At 34.2% G+C, this 23,091-nt stretch overlaps 1 protein-coding gene across 1 annotated transcript; it reads right to left on the bottom strand.

Moving 5' to 3' along the window:
* Positions 1 to 9,263: 9,263 nt before the first annotated feature.
* Positions 9,264 to 9,757, bottom strand: LOC126884802 (uncharacterized). The gene has a single exon (XM_050651042.1). It carries the CDS (start codon positions 9,689 to 9,691, stop codon positions 9,419 to 9,421), a length of 273 nt encoding a protein of 90 aa, XP_050506999.1. The 5' UTR covers positions 9,692 to 9,757; the 3' UTR covers positions 9,264 to 9,418.
* Between the last annotated feature and the right edge of the window lie 13,334 nt (positions 9,758 to 23,091).

Raw genomic sequence — 23,091 nt, 5'->3', positions numbered from 1 at the left:
GGTAAAGCCAAATCTTTGATGTCATAATTACAGACCATTTTCTTCAAATTAGTTAGAGCACGCCATATGTTCTCGTAGCTTGGCGTGTCCGTATAAGACTTCCTGGTCACTATATACAGCAAAGATCGAGGACCATCTTCCAATCGCAATACTCTTCCAATTTTAGGTTGTTGATTCCTTAACTCGTCCAGGCGGCCGAACTTTCTATTGAATACGGACGAGATTCCTTTAGTCATCTCGAGGTCTTGTGCAACACAGTGGGCTAGAGAGACGTTTTTTGGAACACCAAACAGATCTTGCTGAACTTCTGTGGTCACGCCGAATCTAGCACTCTTTCTTTCTGCGTAATTTGACATAAATTCCTTAAAACTTGGCTGTGGTGCATCTTTCATCTCCTGTTGGAGGACTCGGGCTTCCTCTGTTTCATTTGAGCCAGCATATGGTGCAAGACGATTTATGTGAATAACTTTTGGTTTACCGTTTGGTAACTTCTTAATTCTGTATATTACGTCATTTATTTTCTTCTTAACTTCATACGGACCTTCCCATTGTCTTTGCAGTTTAGGACACAGGCCTCGACGACGTTGTGGATTATAAAGCCAGACAAGATCACCTACTTCGAAGCTTTCATTCTTGCAGCGAGAATCATATTGATCTTTCATTCTGTCACTGGCTATCTGGATGTGTTGTCGGGCAAGTTCATGAATGTTGTTCATTCGTAACTTCAGGCGGTCTACGTATTCTTCGCCTGCAACATATTCCTCGGAAGGTCTGCAGCCAAACTCTAGGTCGCAGGGCAAACGAACTTCGCGACCCAACATCAGGCAGGTTGGTGTTTGACCTGTAGTTTCATTCACGGCCGAGCGGTAGGCCATCAGGAATAAATGAATGTGTTGGTCCCAATCTCGCTGATGTTCAGATACAACTTTGGACAAGTGTTTACCCATCGTTCGGTTCATCCTCTCGACCATTCCATCTGATTGAGGATGCAGGGGTGTTGTTCTGGTCTTATTGGCACCAATCAATTTACAAACGTTTTGGAAAAGAGCTGACTCAAAGTTTCGCCCTTGGTCGGAGTGGATCTCCAAGGGAACACCAAATCGGCTGAAGAATTCTTTAACAAGTACCTCTGCAACGGTAGCAGCTTCTTGATTCGGTAATGCATAGGCCTCGGTCCATTTCGTAAAATAGTCCATGGCTACCAGAATGTATTTATTTCCAGCATCGGTTTCTGGAAATGGACCTGCAATGTCGATTGCTACTCTTTCCATAGGACTTCCAACATTGTACTGTCTCATGGGTGCTCTCTTTTTACCAACTGGACCATTACCGGATGCACACAGTTCACATTTCCGGCACCATCTTCTTACATCATCTTTACAGTTCACCCAATAGAACCGTTCTCGAACCTTTTGCAGAGTCTTCGTAATACCAAAGTGTCCACCTGATGTACCGTTATGCAACTGACGCAATACTTCTGACACTTTACTTTTAGGTACAATCAACTGAAGCTTAGATTCTGTACCATCATCGTTCTCAAAGGTTCTGTACAGAAGATCATCTAGTATCAGGCAATTCCATTGGCTCCAGTAGGCCTTGACTTCCGGACTACATGCACTAATGTTTTGCCAACTAGGTCTCTCACCTCGACGCATCCAATCCAATACTCTTTTTATACATGGATCGTCTTCTTGGGCTTCTTGTAACTGTTGTGGCTGCCATTGCTCATTAACGACGGTGGTTCGTCTCACGGGGCAAAATCGTTCCTCTAATTTGGCACAGTGATTACAATTTGCACTGCATGGTCGTCTCGAAAGGGCATCAGCATTTGAATGAACTCTTCCGGCCCTGTGTTCTATCTCATAATCATATTCTTGAAGTCGTTCTAACCATCTTGCCATCTGGCCCTCTGGATTACGGAATTGTATGAGCCATTTTAGAGCAGCGTGATCTGTTCGAAGAAGGAACTTTCTGCCGTACAAGTATTTATGGAAATGTTCGCAAGCCTTCACTACACCCAGCAGTTCTCTTCTGGTAACGCAATAGTTTCTTTCTGGTTTCGACAGGACTTTGCTGAAATAAGCGATGACTTTTTCCTGTCCATCCTGGATTTGTGAGAGAACAGCTCCTATGGCACTGTTGCTAGCATCGGTATCCAAAACAAATTTTCCTGCTTAACTTACCTGTCCCGGGTAGCTTAATATCGGTGCACTGATCAGAGCCCTTTGTAGTTGTTCGAAAGCTTTTTGACACTCCTCACTCCATGTATATTCTTTGCCCTCCTCCGTCAACTTTGTTAGGGGCTTGGAGATATTGGCAAATCCTTTGACAAATCGTCGGTAATATGTACATAGGCCAAGGAAACTTCTAATTTCATGTTTATCTTTTGGTACTGGCCAATCTTTAATTGCATCAATCTTTTCAGGATCAGCTGTTACACCATTACTCGATACAATATGTCCTAAGTACTTAACTTCTCGTCGAAACATGTGACATTTCTTCGGACTTAACTTCAAGTTCGCTGCCCTCAATCGTTGAAAGACGTCTATTAGATTCTTGGCATGTTCATCAAAGGACCTTCCAACCACAATTACATCATCCAAGTAAACCAGGCATGTTTTCCATGTTAGACCTCTTAAAACTGCCTCCATTAATCTTTCAAATGTGGCAGGGGCATTACATAAACCAAACGGCATAGCCGTAAACTGCCAAAGCCCTGATCCTATCGAAAATGCGGTTTTCTCCCGATCGGCTGGCTCCATGTCTACTTGCCAATATCCACTTTTTAAATCGAGTGTGGAAAACCAACGAGAACCGGAGAGAGTATCCAATGTATCGTCTATTCTGGGCAAAGGATAACTATCTTTTTTTGTTACCGCATTGAGCTGGCGGTAGTCGATACAAAAACGCGTTGAACCATCTTTCTTCTTTACCAGAACTACTGGTGATGTCCATGGACTGTTCGATGGTTCAATTACCCCTTGTTTGTCCATATCCTTGATAATCTCTTCGGCTTCATCTCTTTTCGCAAATGGAAGTCGTCTAGGCCGTTGTCTGATTGGCTGAGCGTCTCCGGTATTTATTTTATGCGTTACTATGCTTGTTTTTCCCTTATCCTTCGTGTCAATAGCAAAAACATCTTGATACTCTATCAGCATAGATGTCACTTTTTCCGTTCGTTCATGATCAAGATCTTGGCATCTTTCAATGATCATCTCAACAAGCTCCTTTGGATACTTCGCCTTCGATGATTTCTCATTGGTATTCACAGAGCAAATTGAAGCCACGGGAACACACTGCCCGATCAAAGCTCCTCTACTTAACTTGATAGCAGTTTCCCTTAAATTCATAACTCTTACAGGGATCGCATCTCGAACTTTTACCAAAGTTTTCGCCGTTAGGAACTCGACATTATCCACATCTTCGACCATCCTTAAACTTCCCTCTCGGCAGTGTCCATCAAGCATGGTCATCAGAATTTTCTCACTATTACCGGGTATGGTTACGTCGCATGTAGTAAGTAAGCGGATGACATCTTCTTTGTCGTCGTGAAAGGGCAACTCTTCACCATTGATCTTGAGAACTCCATTTTGAACATCCAATATTGCCCCCACTTTCCTTAGTACGTCCATCCCCAATATGAATTCGTCGGAGATCTCGGCAATTAATACTTGATGTTCAACTGTGGTCTGGCCAATGGATACTGACATATTAGCCTCGCCATATGTATTAATTAGCTCACCAGTCGCTGTTCTAAGCTTTACTGTTGCAGGTGATAATTTATTATGGTCTCGTACTACATCTGGACGTGCGATAGTTCTCGTTGCACCTGTATCCACCAAAAATGATCTACATCTATTACTGATACGACCTTCGATGTATAAGTTGTGGATTCCACCGGAGGACGTAAGGTTGACAGTTACTATGGGGGCTCTAGTTCTCGAGGTCGGCAGTTGCCCCTTGGTGTCGACCCGCTCTAGTTTTCCGACGGCTGTACGATCTTCTTACAATTACGACGAATGTGGCCTACGTCTCCACAATTCCAACATCTAGGCTCGCGTCTCTTTGGCATCTGATTACTTAATACTCTCCGTATAATTTCCTCCAGACGTTCATCGTTGTGTTCGTCACTTTCTTCAATGGTTCTTACTCTATGGCCTCGTGAAGTTTGACTAGCCGTTTCGTGTTCCAATGCAATAGCAAGTGCTTCATCTAAAACTTTCGGTCTTGCTAGTCGTAAAGCTTTCTGTAGTTCATTATCTTTCAGCCCATTGACGAAGGTATCTACTGCAATTTCTTCTAAAACGCTGTCTGGCACCTCTGGATAAGCCAACCGCACCACACGAGCCACATCTGCTTCAAATTCTTGCAGATTCTCACTTGCTCGTTGACTTCTACTTCGCAGTTGTGCTTTGTATACTTGTTGTAGATGGGCATCTCCATAGCGTTTTTCTAGACGAGTGAACAAGGTCTGGTAACAATTTTCTTGACCCTTGGGAATTGACCTTAATATATCTGCAGCATCACCTCGTAAAGCAGCAGTCAAGGAAACAGCCTTTTCTTGTTCGGTCCAATGATTGGCGGTCGCAATAGCTTCAAATTGTTTAAGGTATATGGACCAAGAGGACTTTCCATCAAATGGTGGTAATTTGAATCTCATATTATGCGACATTTCTTCTCTCGGTAGTTCATCTTTCACTACAGGATCTAAAGCTACTGCATGAACTGACGGTTGCACTTTTGTATCGGTTATCATGCTCTCTAATTCTTTGATCTTCTCTTCTACGGCCAAAACTACTGCATTAACTGAAGGCAGCACTTTCGTATTGGTTACCATAGTCTCTAGTTGTTTGATCTTATCTTCTAACATTTCTTTACTGTCGTCTACGCTTTTCTGTATCTTATCGAATGTTCTAGAAACCTCTTCAAATTTCTCGTCGTTCTGTCTACAAACGTCTTTAATTACTTGAGAAACACTTTCAAATTTCTCGTTGCTCTGTCTACAAACTTCTTTAATTACTTGAGAAGTCTCGTCAAATTTTTTAGCAACGTTCTCGAATTTCTCGTCGCTTTTTCTACTAACTTCTTCAAGTTTCTCGTTGTTCTTTATAGAAGTTTCATCGATCTTTTGAGAAATGGTTTCGAATTTCTCATTTTTTTGACTACATACGTCTTTAATTATTTGAGAAGTCTCATCGAATCTTTTAGCAACATTTTCGAATTTATCGTCGCTTTTTCTACAAGTTTCATTGATCGTTTCAGAAACAGTTTTTAATTTCGATAAGATTACTTGTTCTGCTGACTGGAAGTGGAACGTCTCTGGGTCATCTCCGTTCTTCGTGAGGACATCCTTGAGTCGTGCTTGTAGGACTATCTTGCACCCACTGCTGTCTAATTCGTACTCTTCTAATTGTTCACGGAGCTGTTTTATGGTCAGTTCTTGTAGCAACATCTTTGGTCGGCACACACGTACTTTTCAAAATGTCTAAGTCTTTCCGAATACCGAACAATCAACGCACTTCAATTATTCCCGACGAATAAAGTTCAAAAGTCTTTCCGAATACCGAACAATTAACGCACTCCGATTATTCCCGACGAATAAAGTTCAAAAGTCTTTTTTTCACTTTTCATTTATTTACACTCCACACCGTTAACACCACTGTAGCGGTTATTTACTGTAATTACTTCTAATTACAATAAAACTAGCGGTTCGTAATTTATATACGACTTTATTTATATAAGTTACAGACGAATTTATCTTATACCTTTAGCTTAAGACTAACTCTATTTACAAATATGTCCTATTTATATATGCGATACAGATATTCCAGAAATATCTATATATCTCCAGCTATGTCCATGTGACCGCTTGCACGTCATCGGCGCTGCATCGGCGTATCTCGAAACATCGATAGTGTTCTGTCTGTCCCGAGACGGGAGCTGGTATACGAGGGTAGGTCAATAATTATTTTGTTACAGTATATCTGTTTTTCCAGTCTTGTATGTATTATACAACCTGCACCTGCAGCTACTCTTTTGTCTTCTAATACTACACTATATATGTAAGCTATGATTATTTTCAATTTTTAAACGCTTTTCTTTACTTCAATAGTTTGCATCAAATCTTTAGACGTTAATTTGACTGACTTTTCTTTAATGCAGATGAATGAAAATTTTGCAGACATATGCATTTGCGGGAACAATACACGAATAGTCAATGATTTTTTTTTTATATATATTAATTGTTTAAATAAAAAAAAAAAAACGATTTTAATGGAAAATGTTTTTCTCTTGTTTTTTACAATGTAGAAACTTGAAACTTTTACTGATTGTAGCTAATGATATGAACTATACACAATTTCACTTTTTACGTTAATTGTTTACGTTATGATTAATTTATAAATAAACAATAAAGTTTCATATTTTGAACGCTCATATATTTGTTTATATATAAATCGGCGTTTATTCGTGTCAAATTTCAATAAGATACGAAACAAAACTTCAACCAAAACTCGAATTCAAAAAATTCGTATTTTTATCGTAGTCTTAGAAAAATCACCGGTAGAGACGTTTTGTACTACAATTAACATTAGAATTCGTTTTGTCGTATTATAGTCCAGGGCGCATCTGTTTTGAGATGGACGTTGAGAGGTGACTCACATTTTTTTGCAGAAATTGCTTGAAAATAACTCAAATAATAATATTTGAGTTATCCTCCCACTCAAAATAGTCCGGAACATTGTTTAAATAATCAAAATGTCAAAATATGAAGGAAAAATTCGATTTTTTTATTGGTTATTTGATTATAACTTTAAAACTGTTCATTTATGAGAAAAGTTGTACTAATATAAAAGTTGCGTAATTAAATTTTCTACAATATAGAATTGGTTAAAAATTTAAAAAATAGTCAGTCTTGTTGCAATATAGCAATAATTGCGAAAAAAACCATACAAAAACAAGTATTTGCATTTTACGTTTTTCAACCATTTATGCTACACTTAGGACCTTTATATTTTACCCAGAAAAACGTTATGATACAGTAAAACAACACTGTAAATTTCATCAAGATCGGTTAAATAGATTTTGCAAAATAAATTTTGTTGAAAAAAAAAGTTGAATTTTTTTTTTGCTTGTAGAAATGTACTGTGGCTTTCATTTACAATTTGTAAAATTAAAATCGATTAATTACCACGGCGTCAGGAAATTTTTTAAATAAACATTAATTTTTGGTGCTACGCGCAGGACAGCGGTGTTCGATTCACATAAGTTGATTTCCACCAAAATGTCTTCCAATCTTTATCTAATATATTATTTTCTTACTCTATATTTTGTTGTATTTTAATATTTTAATTCCACAAAAATCAAACTAATTTTATTATTGTTTGTGAAATATTGTTTAAACAATTGCATATGTTCAAAAATAATAAACTTTTATTCTCTAAGTTAAAATATATGAAAAAAGAAAGTTTTTGCTAAAAAAGTGTTATTTCAAAAAATAGAGTATATGTTTTTTTTTGCAATAAACAAATTTATTTATTTATATCGAAATGTAATAAAAATTAAAATGTATCAATCATTATCAAAGGTCATTGGAATGCCCAATCAGAGCAAAATATCCGCTGTCCTGCTCGTAGCACCAATAATTAATGTTTATTTTAAAAAAATTCTGACGCCGTGGTAGTTAATCGATTTTAGTTTTGCAAATTGCAAATGAAAGATACAGTACACTTCTAATTTCAACTTTAACTGTAACATTTTGAAAAAATGAATTTTTTTTGCGAAAGCTGGATTGCAAAATTTATTTTGCAAAATCTGTTGAACCTATCTTAATGAAATTTACAGTATTGTTTTACTGTATCATAAAGTTTTTTTTTGGGTGAAATATGAAGGTCCTAAGTGTAGCATAAATGGTTGAAAAACGTAAAATGCGAATACTTGTTTTTGTATGTTTTTTCCGCAATTATTGCTATTTTGCAACAAGGGTGACCATTTTTTAAATTTTTAACCAATTCTATATTGTAGCAAATTTAATTACGCAACTTTTATGTCAGTACAACTTTTCTCGGAAATGACTACTTTGAAAGTTATAACCAAAAAACGAAGAAAAAAATCGAATTTTTCCTTCATTTTTTGACATTTTGATTATTTAAACAATGTTCCGGACCTTCTTGAGAGGGAGGATAACTCACATATGATTATTTGAGTTATTTTCAAGCAATTTCTGCAAAAAAATTTGAGTCACCTCTCAACGTCCAATTAAATTTGGTCTATTAATTAATTAAACGCTTTTGTTTAGTTCAATCGTTTGGGTCAAATCTTTGGACGTTGATTTGACTGCCTTTTCTTCAATGCAAATGACTAAAAAATTTGCAGACATATTCATTCGCGGTAACAATACACGAATAGTCAATAACAATTTTTTGTTTATTAAATGTTTAAATAAAAAAAAACGATTTTAACGGAAAATGCTTAAATTCTCTTGTTTTTTACAATGAAGAAACTTGAAACTTTTACAGATTGTAGCTAACTATATGAACTATACATAATTTCACTTTTTAAGTTAATTGTTTACGTTATGCTTCATAAATAAATAATAAAGTTTTAAATTTTTTGCAGATTCCGACTACTTTTCATGTTTGTACATCGTATGTTTTATACATATTTTAATAAACATGATGATATATTTTAATGTTTGAAAAGTGTAAAACTAAAAAGTAAAAAATAAAAAAATATGAAAAAAATATTTTTAAGAAACGCTTTTCTTTAGTTACGAGTGACTAAAATTAAACATATTATAAATAAATCAACTAAAAAGCAAAAAATAAAAAAAAATTGAAAAAATCTAACACATTTGTCAAAGAAAAGCGTGGTGCGAAATTATTAGATTTTTTCAGTTAGTTTTATTTTTTGGTTTTTAGTTGATTTTTTATAATATGTTTAATTTTAGTCACTCGTAACTAAAGAAAAGCGTTTCTTAAAAATATTTTTTTCATATTTTTTTAGAAAAGCGTTTCTTAAAAATATTTTTTTCATATTTTTTTATTACTATTCCTTGTCCTTTTTTCAGGGTCTCTGATATTGCTAGTAGACTTAATTCTCCTGCCTTAAACTCCTCTACTAGTTCTATTTCTTTACCGTTTATTCTCTTTATGTTCTAGGCCCCAATTTTCCAAATGATATGCTCATGTTTTTCTTCACTACGTCACTATAAATAGTAAAAAGATATCTGAAAATGGGGAGTTAAAACGAACAAAACAAAAATATTATAACTTCACTGACTTTATTTAAAATTATGTGATTGACAAATATTTGTGAAAAAAAAAACATTTAAATTATTCTCAATAGATTTTTACAATTCTACGTATTTTTTATTTAATCCTACAAAAGAACATTTTATATAATTATGTAAAATACATTATTACTCGTAGTTAAATCTTCTTTTGCCATCAAACCGGAACCCATATGCTGCAGCGTTCTTAGCGTCCACCAGTGCTGGATTGCGATGCTTGTAGAAAGATCCGTGTGAATGGGCAGCTCGAGATGACCCAGTTTCTTCGTCTTTCAAGTAAAACGCCTCGAAGGTGCCTTTCGGCAGAAGTACATTCTTCAAGTTGTCGTCCGATGGATCGTAACTCAGTGAAACCAGAAGGAACGAGCAAAAAATCGCTAGTTTTAGATGAATTCTTAGCATGGTGTTGGATATTATATGCAAATTGTTTAATTACAGGAACTGGTCTACAACAGCACCGCAACCCATTGACAGAACTACTGACGGCAAAACTACTTTCTCTTAGTTCGGGTGCGGACTTCCATTAGTCTAGGCAGCGGAGACTTATTTTTGCTATATGCAAAATATCAAATATTTGACTTAACATTTTTTCGTCTTTTGTTTTGTTGATAAACCGCATCAGAATTTATAATATAATATTTATAGAATATTTAATATTAACATTTATAAACCTCAATAGAATATGCAGTGCATTTAAGACGACATGCATAGAAAAGAAAATGCGAAGGAAAGGATAAAGCAGTAAGAAACGAATAACTGTATACCCTAAGTTTTGCTGACGACCAAATAGGGATCGCCCAAGACAAAAATTCAGTTAAAAATGGATAACCATTTTTAATTTCGTTGCAACACGAAACTAGAGCCGCATCTTTATTACGGTTCAATCAGAGGGTGCAGCAAGCACCTCTACCGGTTTCGAAACTTATTAGTCTCTTATCAGGAGGTACATATGCTGCTCTCTCTGGCCCAACTAGGACAAACCCCGGCGTGCAGTCACGGATTGCAACGAACGAAATGGCAAGGATGCCCTAGCGGCAACTGCTAGCAAAAAGGTTAAGTTTTCAAACTAATAGCGAAGGTTCCTATTGGTTTCCGAAAGTTCCGGACCAGAGAAGAAGTTTTCGGAAGTTCCTATTGCGAAAGTTCCGAAGCAGAGAAGGTTCCCATTGTTTTCAATCTGGTAGGATGTAGAGTAACATTTTTTGTGTTGTTTTATGTGCTATTAGATTGAAAACTTAGTCTTTTGCAGTTGCCTCTGGTTACACTTCCGAGGCTTGTTTCAATCCGTGACTGCACGCCGGGGTTTGTTTTGGTTGGATCAGAGAGAGCAGCATATGTGCTTCCTGATGAGAGACTTATAAGTTTCGAAACCGGTAGAGGTGCTTGCTTCACTCTCTGCTTAAACTGGAATAATGAAGCGCAGTGGCGTAACAAACTCCGTCGGCCCCCACCCCGCAGAATTTGAAATGGGGTCCCTTTCAACCCGGGAGCAGTCGCGCCGTTAGAAAAAATCCAACTTTTTATCATTTTCCGTGATAACTTAATGAAAAATTTTGCAACAAAACTTTCCACTTGTAAGTGCCTCGAAGAAGATTGTAGTAATGCGTAGAATTTTTTTTAATTTTTTAATTTCATTTTTATTTTTTTTTGTGAAATTTATGGCTTTGGTGGGAACCAATTAGTTTTAAAATTGTTTAAAATTTTATTTATTTTATACTAGGTATATCAAAAAATATTAATTTCGCTCAATAGTACCTATACCACCTTTATATTTTACAATATTGAAAAATTTTATTATAAAAAGTTGTTCGCAATTAAAAACTATGTTTAAATATGCAATTATATCATTCCAGTTGAAATATTGTGAACTATAAAGGTACTTAACTCCAGAGGGAAATTCATATTTTTCGACATACCTCGTATAAAGTTGGTAAAATGTGATATATTACGATTGAATCTTCGTTTTGAGATAATGCAGAGCTTTTTATAAAGAATCTGATAAGAATTTTATAAAAAAAATTTTCGTAAAAATAAAAAATTAATAACAAAATAGTTATTATAATTGTAATAAAATGATGTTGGTTATCGGTAATTTGAGAAATATTTGGAAAAATTAATTTTTTATTTACAAGGATGTAATTACATATTAAAATTAAAATCGTATATTGTTAAATATAAAAGTATTTTATCCTTGAATTAAATTCCTATTTTTTGACTTACCTCGTATAAAATTGATAAGCTTTGATATCTGATGGTTTATCTGGCTTATTTTGTATCTCAGATTTAAGACCATTCAGAGCATTTCATGAAGAATAACTTTTTTCGTAAAATTGATAATAAACGTGTTTCCCATATGGTTCGAAGCCACGCAGACATACTGTATAAGTGCTCAAAAAAAATTATTTTGAATTTTCAAATTGTAATGTCTGACAGGGCCGTAACTACCATTGGGGCAACCGGGGCAGTGCCTCGGGGATCCCGGCAAAGGGGGCCCCGCGATTGTAATCGCGTTATACTGCCTATAGGCAATATAACGCGATTAAAAGCCTACATTATAGCCGAAGAATGTAAGTAACATTATATGTAGTATATTTTTTATGAAAACAGAAAATATGTTATATTGATGGTAAATATTTAGCTTAAAATAATGTGATTTCAAATTTTTTTTGTGTTGGTCAACTAAAATAGCAATATGTAGGTAGGTACAGGAAACTTCAGTCATGGAGTACATTAAAATGCGTTTTCAAGTGGTTAAATATCAATTTTCTCGGACTCCTTCTGCTGGGTGATTAACCCCAGACCCCCCGGTAGGGGGCCCCCAGATCACGTTTGCCCCGGGTCCCCAACATCGTACTTATGGCCCTGATTTAATGACATATTCGAATTCAGCATAGTCAAAAAGCAAATAGAAACATTTTTGAACAAAGTAAAATGATGAATTCACCGATATCTTTTAAAATTATGTAATATAAAACAATTTTATTGTTTAAAGAATTAATAAACAATTAGAGGCATCTGTGAGTAGAACTTTTCACTTTAAGATAAGATATATAAACTAACAAAAAATATTTTAGAAAAATATAAGCTTGTTTGATTTTTTCCGAAACCGAAACAATGCAAGTTTTTCTACATTGACTGCCCTAAAGCGTAAGTGTTATAATTTCCTTATCTTACCGTTCATCTGTTGAGAGATTGTCCAACGATTACACAAGAAAAGTCGTCAATAATTGTTAAATAAATGCGTACGTGCGTACCAAACTGATGCAACTATAACCGTAAAACAACACAAACATAAATAACATTCAATGTAAACAACCAATATGAAATTACTGGCGATAATATTGTATCGAAACACTAAAAGTAGGTAAAGAACAGAGAGAAAGAAAACCCATTTTTAGATTTAAAAATATTGTTCTTAAATTCGGCAAATTGCAATTCTAATATCTTTCAATAGTCACGTACAAAGCATTACATAGTTTATTGTCGCTGCCATAAAATTTCGGTAGGCCGGAAGGGATTAAGTTTCTAGATATTATGAGATGATTCACTTGGCAAATACGTCTAGTTAGAAATTTTTATGTTTTTAAATTTAAACAGACGTAAAAATAATATAACAATAACAGATTTTTACATAATATCAGATGACAAGATGGGGCCCTTAAGCGATTGGGGCCCCCCGCAAGCTTCATGCTGCGGGGCCCTCTGTTACGCCCCTGATGAAGCGGCTGTAGTTTCGTGTTGCAACGAAATTGAAAATCGTTATTCATTTTTGATTTACATGTTTATTCTGATTGGAGTACGAAGGGAACCATTCTCGTTGGAACTTTACCGCGCTGAGCAGATGGGACGTGAATTATAAGTTGTAAAATTACCTCATCTTCCTTAGTCTCAGCATCCGTTATGGCTTGAAAATTGTAGAAGCCTCGGAAGTGTTACCAGAGAAGATTCCCATTGTTTTCAATCTGGTAGGATGTAGAGTAACATTTTTTGGTGTGGTTTTATGTGCTATTAAATTGAAAACATAGTCTTTTACAAAAATTCATGGATACAAAGAATGGAATGGAAATAAACCTAAAGAAAACTGATTACCTAACAACGGAGAATACAGAAATAAAATAGCTGAAGATAGTCGGGTTATCAAATCAAAGGAACATACAAGTACAAGTATTTAGGTTTCATAATATTAAACAAAGGAACAACTGAAGAAGCTATTATAACCATTCTTAAAAAACCTAAAATAAGTATAAAAACAAAAATAATAATGATATGACAATAACTATCCTGACTTAAGGGTGTGAAAATTGGATAATTAATAAGAAAACTAAAAACAAAATAAGAGCAACAGAGATGGAGTTCCTAGGGAGAAGTTGCAGAGTAACAAGAAGAGATAGAAGAAATAACATAACATATTAAGAAAATAATGGGAATGGACTTAGATATAATAGACTACATAGAACATAAGAGATTAATCTGGTACGGACAAATGTCAGAAGATCAGACAAAAACGTTGGATAAACAAAATAACAGAGCGGACTCCGACAGGAAGAACGAAGAGAGGCAGATCTCGAAGATCTTTCAAAGATGAAGTCGACGAAGCAATGGAGAGAATTTTTAAGTGAAAGCATGGTTATTTGCCTACAAGATCGAGGCCAGAATAAGTCACCCGTCAAGTTTGAAAAAACATACCTCATTATTGTTTAAATAAACTGTTTTTAAGATTATTTGCTGAGTGGAAATCGAAACAGCAGTTGAAAATGTAATTTTTATAAACATATATAATTGATGAATTCGACCGTTACTTGATGGAAGTTCATTTTATCTAACAATAAAACACTGAAAACGTTTGTTTTCTATACTTCCACAAAATTAATTATAACTATGTGACTACAGCTGTTTCGGCAGAGTGCCTTTCTCAAGTGATTCAGTTTACTATATGTTTGCCTTTTTATTTTAAAGTCTTTAACTAAAGAGGTTGAGGAGTGGGGAGCTGTTTGTCTCGAGTTGGTCATTCAGAATTTTATCGGTTTTTTTTTAGAGTTTTATCTGTATATTCAGAATTTGAAACTCTTCATTAAAAGAATGATTATGATCCAGAAGGTGAAGTGCGTATGTAGAAGTGTCTGTTTTTCTATTGTTGAAATCCCTTTTGTGTTCTGCTATTCGTTTGTCAAAGGCTCTGCCAGTTTGACCGATGTAGACTGACAGAAATTCCCATGTCAAAAAATAACTTCGAGACAGAACTAAACATCATTAAGCAAATAGCAGTAAACAACGGCTATAACGAACAAACAATTGACAAAATTTTAAACCAAAAACTCCATAAGAAAGCTCTGAAATTAGTCTATCCACCACCACAGAAAGAACTCAGTACCTTCTGCCCTATCACATATACTGGCAAGATAACAACAAAAATAGCCAGATACATAAAAAAGAAAGGAATAACACCAGCTTTCAGAACTAACAACAACTTAAGCAAATATATTAAGAACAATAAGAGCCGAAAGAGAAATCAATTACAGAGTGGTGTTTACAAACTAACTTGTGGTGACTGTCCGAAAACTTATATCGGCCAAACTGGCAGAACCTTTAACAAACGGATAGCAGAACACAAGAGGGTTTTTAACAATAGAAAAACACACACTTCTACATACGCTCTTCACCTTCTAGATCATAATCATTCTTTTAATGAACAGTTTCAAATTCTGTATATTCAAAATTAGGGAGTTAAGCTATCTTTATTAGAATCTATGGAAATTAATAAATTGAAAAATACAGATATAGGTATGTAATTCTGAATGTCCAACTCGAGATAAACAGCTCCCCACTCCTCAACCTCTTCAGTTAAAGACTTTAAAAAGGCAAACACATAGTAAACTAAATTACTTGAGAAAGGCACTCTGCCGAAACAGCTGTAGTCACATAGTTATAATAAATTTTGTGGAAGTATAGAAAACAAGAACGTTTTCAGTGTTTTATTGTTACATAAACATATACAGGGTGTCCAGAAACAAATTAACAACAAGATAATATGGTATAAACAAAATGGTATAGAGCAAAAATCCAGCTATTTATGATAATAATGGAAAGAATATCGATAAAAGACGAAAATTTTCTTACAAAAAACTAGATAATTATACAGGGTGTCCAGAAACTCTACCGACAAACGAAGACAGGAGATTCCTCAGATAATTTTAAGACAATTTAACCCAATTCACCTAGTCCGAAAATGCTTCCTAAGGGAGCTAGAGCTCTTTGAAGATGCGCCATGTAATTAGTTTTTCTTAAATATCTCCAGAACGCTTCTATTTAGAAGAATGAAAATTTGTATACATATTTACTTTCCAGAAATGAATCGATTCCATCTATTGCGAATTTCTAGTACCGGTCATAGGCGTCCGTTTTGGGTAGGGCTACGGTTATTTTATCGTATAACTTTTTTGTCTTCCACTTTTAAGCATTTTTGATACTGGATTATTAAATTGTGAGGTATTCTAGTACTAAAAGGTATTGTTAGTTCAAGTCGGTAGGACACACCGTTTTCTAGAAAAATCGATTTGAAAGTTTCCAGTTTTGGGAATTTGAAAAAAAAAAAAATTGAAAAAAATTAAACAAAAACGATGTATTTTATCATATTAAAGCAAGAGTAACTCTTAGTACTCGAATATCTCGTAATTGAATATTCTAGTGCCAAAAATACTTAAAAATTAAAGACAATAAACTTATGCTATAAAATAGTTTTTGACCTGCCCAAAACGGACGCCTATGACCGGTATTAGAAATTCGCCATTAATGAAATCGATTAATCTATGGAATATAAATGAACGTACCAGTTTTCATCTTTCAAGGGCCGATTGTTCAATTGGAGATTATCTTCAGATTAAAAATAATTTTCAATTAAACTTAATATTGTGTTGTTCAATGCAAGTTTAACACTTAACCATCTGTTAACTAGAGATTATCTTAATCGCTCAAAAACGAAGGATTAACGGTGTTAACTAAAGATTTGTAACCTTACTTTCTGGTTTTAAATTAAATATTTTCAAGAAAACTCCAAATTGGAACAACCATATAGTTATTGCACTAGCTAGATATGTATGTATTTTGAATTGTTCTTTCTATAAATTTTCAGTCGTGGATAAGATTTGCAGTAATAATGCAGTAATAATCTATTACAATTTCGTGTCTTTAATAATAATGGTTATTTCTCTTTGACTGAGATATGACAGAGGACGAATATTTCTTAGCTGTTTTTAATATAATTTTTTTGTCTTCAAAAAAATGTGTTTCTTAAAAAATTTATATTAGTACAAAAATAAATTAGATCTCTCAGTGTATAGGTACTGATGATATATAATATATTATATAATATACTAACTATATGCTTTCTACAAATTTATGCATGATAATTATTAATTATTTATAAATACATATTTCCAGAAGTTTCGCTTTTTTCATTATGTGTAAAAATCAGGTAAAAACAAATTGGAAAAACTTTTAATGAAATTTTTGTGAAGGAATAGGAATATTTTTATGAGCTAAAAAATTAACATTACTATTTAAACATGTTTTTCTACAACCGTGTTAAAAAGGCAATTTTTAGCACTCCATACGAGCGTTAAAAATGCTACTTAAGGCACTAGTGCTTTAAAATTTTTATGGCACTGCAGTTCGTATTGACCGTATAGACCGTGTATGAGTTTTTAAATCACACATTTTAACTTTTAACTCATAGTAGTTGTAATTTTAATTTTGTATGTATAGACACTTATTATTCAATTGTGATAATTTGCTGTAAGTTTGTTGTTTACAATTTTTTTAATAAAAGATATTTTGAATGTGAATTTGAATTTTGATGCAATGTCAAAAAAATATAAAAATGGAATATCAGTCAAGTTCAAGTAAAATTTTTTGTAGATATTGTCCTGTAATTACGTTTGTAGAAAAAATATTGTATGATATGCGTGTTACAAAATAAAAATTTTTAAGGCATTCATGTGAATTGCAGAACTCGCTTCGCAAATTCTGCAAACTTTCACATGCGTGCCTTAAATGTGTACATTTAACACATATCATAAATAACTATTTTTTACGCAAAGTTAGCAGTTGTACTTTTAATACTTTCTTCCATTTTAAATATGTTTAATAATGTAAATTAAAATCTCTGTCAGTAGTAGTTGACATGTACTAAACACTACATGTCAAAAATCATTAACTTTTTAACACAGAACACATTTTTATGTACAATTTTCATGATAAAGTTTGTTCCAAGTCGTTAATTAATAACTGGCAACGTTGTCGCCGCTTCAGTACTCGGGTTTAATAAATCCGAAAGTTAACTAACATTGAACAACTTCTTAAAAAATAATCTTTAGATTAAATTTAATTAAAGTTTACTTAATCCATGAGTTAACTACTGATTGAACAACTGGCCCTAAATAGTTTTTTTTAATCTTTTTTTTTAATTCAAAGAACGAAACATTTTCAAATCGATTTTTCTAGAAAACGGTGTATCCTATCGACTTAAAGTAAGAGTACCTTTTACTACGAGATTACCTCACAATTTAACAATTCAGAGTCAAAATGAATGCTTAAAAATTAAAGACAAAAAAGTTAGGCGATAAAATAACCGTTGCCCTACCGAAAACGGACGCCTATGACCGGTACTAGAAATTCGCAATGGATGGAATCGATTCATTTCTGGAAAGTAAATAAGCATACCAATTTTCGTTTTTCTAAATAGAAGCGTTCTGGAGGTATTTAAGAAAAACTAATTACATGACGCCATCTTCAAAGAGCTCTCTCTAGCTCTCTTAGGAAGCATTTTCGGACTAGGTGAATTTTGTTAAATTGTCTTAAAATTATCTGAGGAATCTCCTGTCTTCGTTTGTCGGTAGAGTTTCTGGACACCCTGTATGTTTATTTAAAAAGCTCAACTGGTCTTGAAAATCTCTCAAAAGACGTGAGAGAACAAACAATGAAAGCAGATAGAATTTCGGGATGCCTGAAAGAAATCGTATGGAAGAACAAATTAATATCTAAATCAGGGAGGGCAACATATGTGTCTCCTGATGAGAGACTAATAAGTTTCGAAACCGGTAGAGGTGCTTGATGCACTCTCTGATTGGACTAGAATATTGTTCGGCAGTGCTTTCCTTTTGCAACGAAATTGAAAATGGTTATTCATTTTTAATATCTAAATACTGAGAGCAAAGTCAAAATATATAAAACAACAATAAGACCTACTATAACATATGCGGCAGAAACAAGAACAGACACAAATATAACGTTACAAATGATGACAACAGTTGAAATGAGAACACTAAAAAGTATACAAGCCAAAACTACGTGACAGAATAAGAAGTGAAGACATCAGACAAAATTGTGGAATACAGGACATGGGGAGGTGGGTTAGACAGAGACGAAGATATTGGAACAAATATATAAAGAGAATGGAGGAGAGCAGACTCGTTAAAAGCGCAAAAACGAATAACCCAGTAGGTACAAGATCACAGGGTAGACCACCAAAACGATGACGAGAATGCTGAACCTCAAGTCCATGGAAGACTTGGTGGCCACTTGAATGAACAAGCAGTAGCCCACTTGAATGATCGATCATGCTAGAAAGAAGAAAAAGAATAGGTCTTGAATGTCTAGGGCTAAAAATACAATTAATATAATACTATAATATAACACTATATATTACAAAATTTGTATCAAGTGGGGTGGCTTCTTGTCCAATCGTGCTCCTTGCCTACTAAATTGACTTATTCTTCTCCTTCATTCTTCCCTGTTTGTTACTCTTTCTTCCCAACGAATAATTTCCTGATTTCAAGGATCTTCCTGTACGCGGTACAACGATCTTTTCTGGGTCTTCCTTTCCTTCTTTTAGTGACTGGGCCCCGTTAATGAAGAAGTCATTCTCTTCTCAGAGAATATCGAAAAATCGAGGCTAACCATCAACTACCCATCCACCATGATAAGCTTGATATTGAAATGAACAGACTGCGCTCCAGATATCCCCCATTGTTAAGGGCCACCTTCCTACATCAGGAACATTTCGACCTCACCAACGCTTGGAGAAGACAATGGGAGAGCGACTCACCACAGGAAGCACACCAAATGGCCTGTATCGATCAGAAACCGCCATGCTTTGAACTGTCCCGCAATACATGGACGGCGCTGAACATAATAAGAACAGGTCCCGGTAGATGTGCTGACAGCTTGCATAGATGGGGAAAGGCCCTTACTCCTGAGTGTGACTGTGGTGCGAAACGGCAGCCCGTCCACCACATTATTGAGGAATGCCACCGAAGGCGGTACCCTGGAGTTTTCGATGAGTTCCTGAATAGCCCAATAAATGACCGTTTTGGAGTGTAATTTCCAGGGGCAACTCCGAATTGCATGAAAATTTGGATTTAAGTTCTACTTATCCTCCACTTCAAAGTTGAATTTGTGCCGTTGGTTGCCTTTACTTGGGGGTGACATTTACCCCTTCCCGGGGGTGAAAACGCGTGTTTAAAATAAGGCCGGAAATGGATAAATTGACTTATTTTAAGTACCTTTTGTTCTATAAAGCCTTTTATGTAAGTCAATACTTTTCGAGTTATTTGCGATTTGAAATGTTGATTTTTCGACAAAAAAACTACGTTTTCAGACCGTTTTTCCCAAATAACTCAAAAAGTAAATATTTTATCGAAAAAAATATTTTTAGCAAAAGTGTAGCCTATGAAATAATGAAAAAAATGGTGTACCAGTAAAGTCTAAAAATTGAGTAGAAGCAAAGTTGTAGCTCATTAAAAATACGTTTAATTCGTCTAATTCCAAATCGGATAATTCAACGCGAAATCACCAAAGAAAGAAGCCTTTTTCGGGACATTAACATTTTTAAAGTATCAAAAAAGCTTATTATTTGTTTTTACAAAAATTTACAGCATCAAAAATAAACGAGTTACACTGTTTGTTGGCCCCTTTTTTTTTGGTAAAAAAAAATCGTGAAAACCTCCCTCTATTTAGCACCCTAAATGAAATTAATCGTTTGGCTTTACCATCTATTTTAACTGTATGTGTATTGTTTATATGATCTGTAAGTTTGAGTGGTTTGAAGTGCTTATTTTTGAGAAAACATTTGGTTTTATATTAAAAAAAAAAAATTCTAAAAATTTTTGAAAAATTTCATTTTTTCAAAATAACTTAAAAAGTATTAGTGATAAAAAAAATCTTAAAGAGTAAAAAAATGTAGGTTTTGCTATTATAAATATGCTATTTGACCTTGAAATATTCGATTTGGAATTAGACGAATAAGAACGTATTTTTCATGAGCTAAAAACTTTGTTTTTGTTTGATTGATAGACTTAACTGATACACCATTTTTTTTGGGTTTTTTATAAGCTACACTTTTGCTAAGAATATTTTTTTTGATAAAATATTTACTTTTTGAGTTCTTTGCGAAAAACCGTCTGAAAACGTAAAGTTTTTGTCGAAAAATCAACATTTTCAATGGCAAATAACTCGAAAAGTATTGATGTAAGTAAAAATCTCTATAGAACAAAAGTTGCTTAAAATCAGGTAATTTATCCATTTCCGGTCTTATCTTGAACGTATGATTTTTCACCCCCGAGAAGGCTTGACTGTCACCCCCCAAGTAAAAGCAATCAACGGCACAATTTCAACTTTGAAATGGAGGGTAAGTAGAACCCAAAAACAAATTTTTTTGCAATTCGGAGTTGCCCCTGAAAATTACACGGTATCGCCGAATTTCCCGTTCATTTACTGGGCTAGAATGCGACCGAAAATGTTTTACATTAATACATTAGATGTTCGTTTGTGATACTTCATGTAACGTTTTATATACTTTTTTAAATTATGTGTTCTTATTGTATCTATGCCATACGATAAATAAATGGGCCCCGTTTTAGGATCATCTTTGGCATCTTCTTCCTTTCCATATAAACAATAAACATACTATTTAACCTATTTCTTCGGTTTTAACAGATTCGAATTACCGATTTGGTATAAAATTGAATTTGTTTATTTGTATTAGAGTGTTGGGCATTGAAAGATTCTCTTCAAGCTTTTGCGGTCATATTATTTACTTCTAATGTGATTAAATTAATTATGTCACTTACGATTACAACATTTAAATTAGACTGCTTGAAATTAGCATTATATCGAACAAAACACTTTGATTCGCATTTTTACAAGGAAGTCAAACGGCACAATTAAATTAAACGAGAAAATTGTTATTCCTTTATGTAACTCTTGGTTTGGTATTGTAATAGCTGGTTGGTAAGTGCGTACTAAACCGCGAAATCAAGAATCAATCCGGAAAATTTGAGCTTTTTTATTTAAATCAATAAGGCGAAAGACCACAGAAATATTATTGCTAAGAGTGGAAATATTATAAATGAGTTCTTTGCTGTTCGTTTTTCATTTGGGCTTGATAGGTTTGCGTAGAAATGTGGTGATTTTCTTGAAAGTGGTTTTTTAGTGATGAAAGTGAATTTGTTTCATATTGTCTTTGTTGGATATTTCTTTCAAGAATCGTTTGAAAATGCACAGGCCAAACAGTAAGTTCTAATGCTTATATCGAGTGTTTCTTAAAATAATTATCCGGATGTATTGTGTCATCCCAATTCGGTCAAATTTTTGTCAAATATAAACGACAGAAGGAACAAGAAAATTTTGGTTTCTTGATGCACGTTGTCATGATAATACGTCTCCATAATACATAAACTAACATCAAAGATAAGAAAAAAGAAAGAAAAATATGCTAATAATGAGCAAGAAGAAGTAATTAACTGAAATGAAGACATAGTGAGAATGCATTCAGATAGATTTCCAAAAGTGGCATCAAAAATGAGAAAATGGAGAAAGATAACACTACAGAAACAAATGAAACAAAACAGATGAGCATACGTTTGGCAAGTCAACAAAAAATAGGAAATACAAAATGCAACAACAGAAAAGATGTAAGGAAATAATAAACAAAAAACAGAAGAATATGCAACGTGGTTTCTACTAAACGGATACCAAAAGGTTTTTAATATTGAAAAACTGCCTCATAATGAAACCCTCTTCATAATGAAGATTGCATTTCTTGTTGATTTGTCTTGCATCAAACCAAACTGATCGGATATTTTAGTTTCTTCAAGTATCCGTCTATCAGTTACTCTCTTCCATAGGTCTAGATCCCTCGTACCAAAAAAAGTTGAGTAATAGTAAGCTGAAAATTTGTTAATAGCTTAAGGGTATCTAGTCGGACAAACTTTGATATATGGAAACGTTGGAACAGGGTTTAATTGTGGAACAGGTTAAAAATTTGGAACGTCAGACCTACGAAAACGTTTCATGTATTTTGTCAGACAGAACTTCCAATTTATTTGTTACCCATTTATTAAAGTCTCATCCAAAAATCGGACTGCTATTTATCACCAACTGGGCATTTTAATGAGTCCGACACGTAGAACATGCCAAATAACAGGAATTACGTTGGTGATAAATAGCAGTCTGATTTTTGCATGAGAGTTTAATGAAAGGGCAACAAATCAATTGGAAGTTCTGTCCGACAAAATAAATGGGACGTTTTCGTAGTCTGACGTTCCAAATTTTTAACCTGTTCCACAATTAAAACTTCCCCTGTTCCAGCGTTGCCATACATCAAAGTTTGTCCGACTAGCTACCGTTAAGCTATTTACAAATTTTAAGTTTGCTATTACTCAACTTTTTTTTTGTACGCGGGATCCAGACCTACCACATTTTTGTGTGACTAATCACTTTATGGCCATGTAGTTTGTACATTGTTG

This window comes from Diabrotica virgifera, chromosome 5 (assembly GCF_917563875.1).
Source record: "Diabrotica virgifera virgifera chromosome 5, PGI_DIABVI_V3a".
Lineage (NCBI taxonomy): Eukaryota > Metazoa > Arthropoda > Insecta > Coleoptera > Chrysomelidae > Diabrotica > Diabrotica virgifera.
Note: the sequence above shows the minus strand (reverse complement) of the source record. Positions and strands in the feature narration are given on the sequence as shown.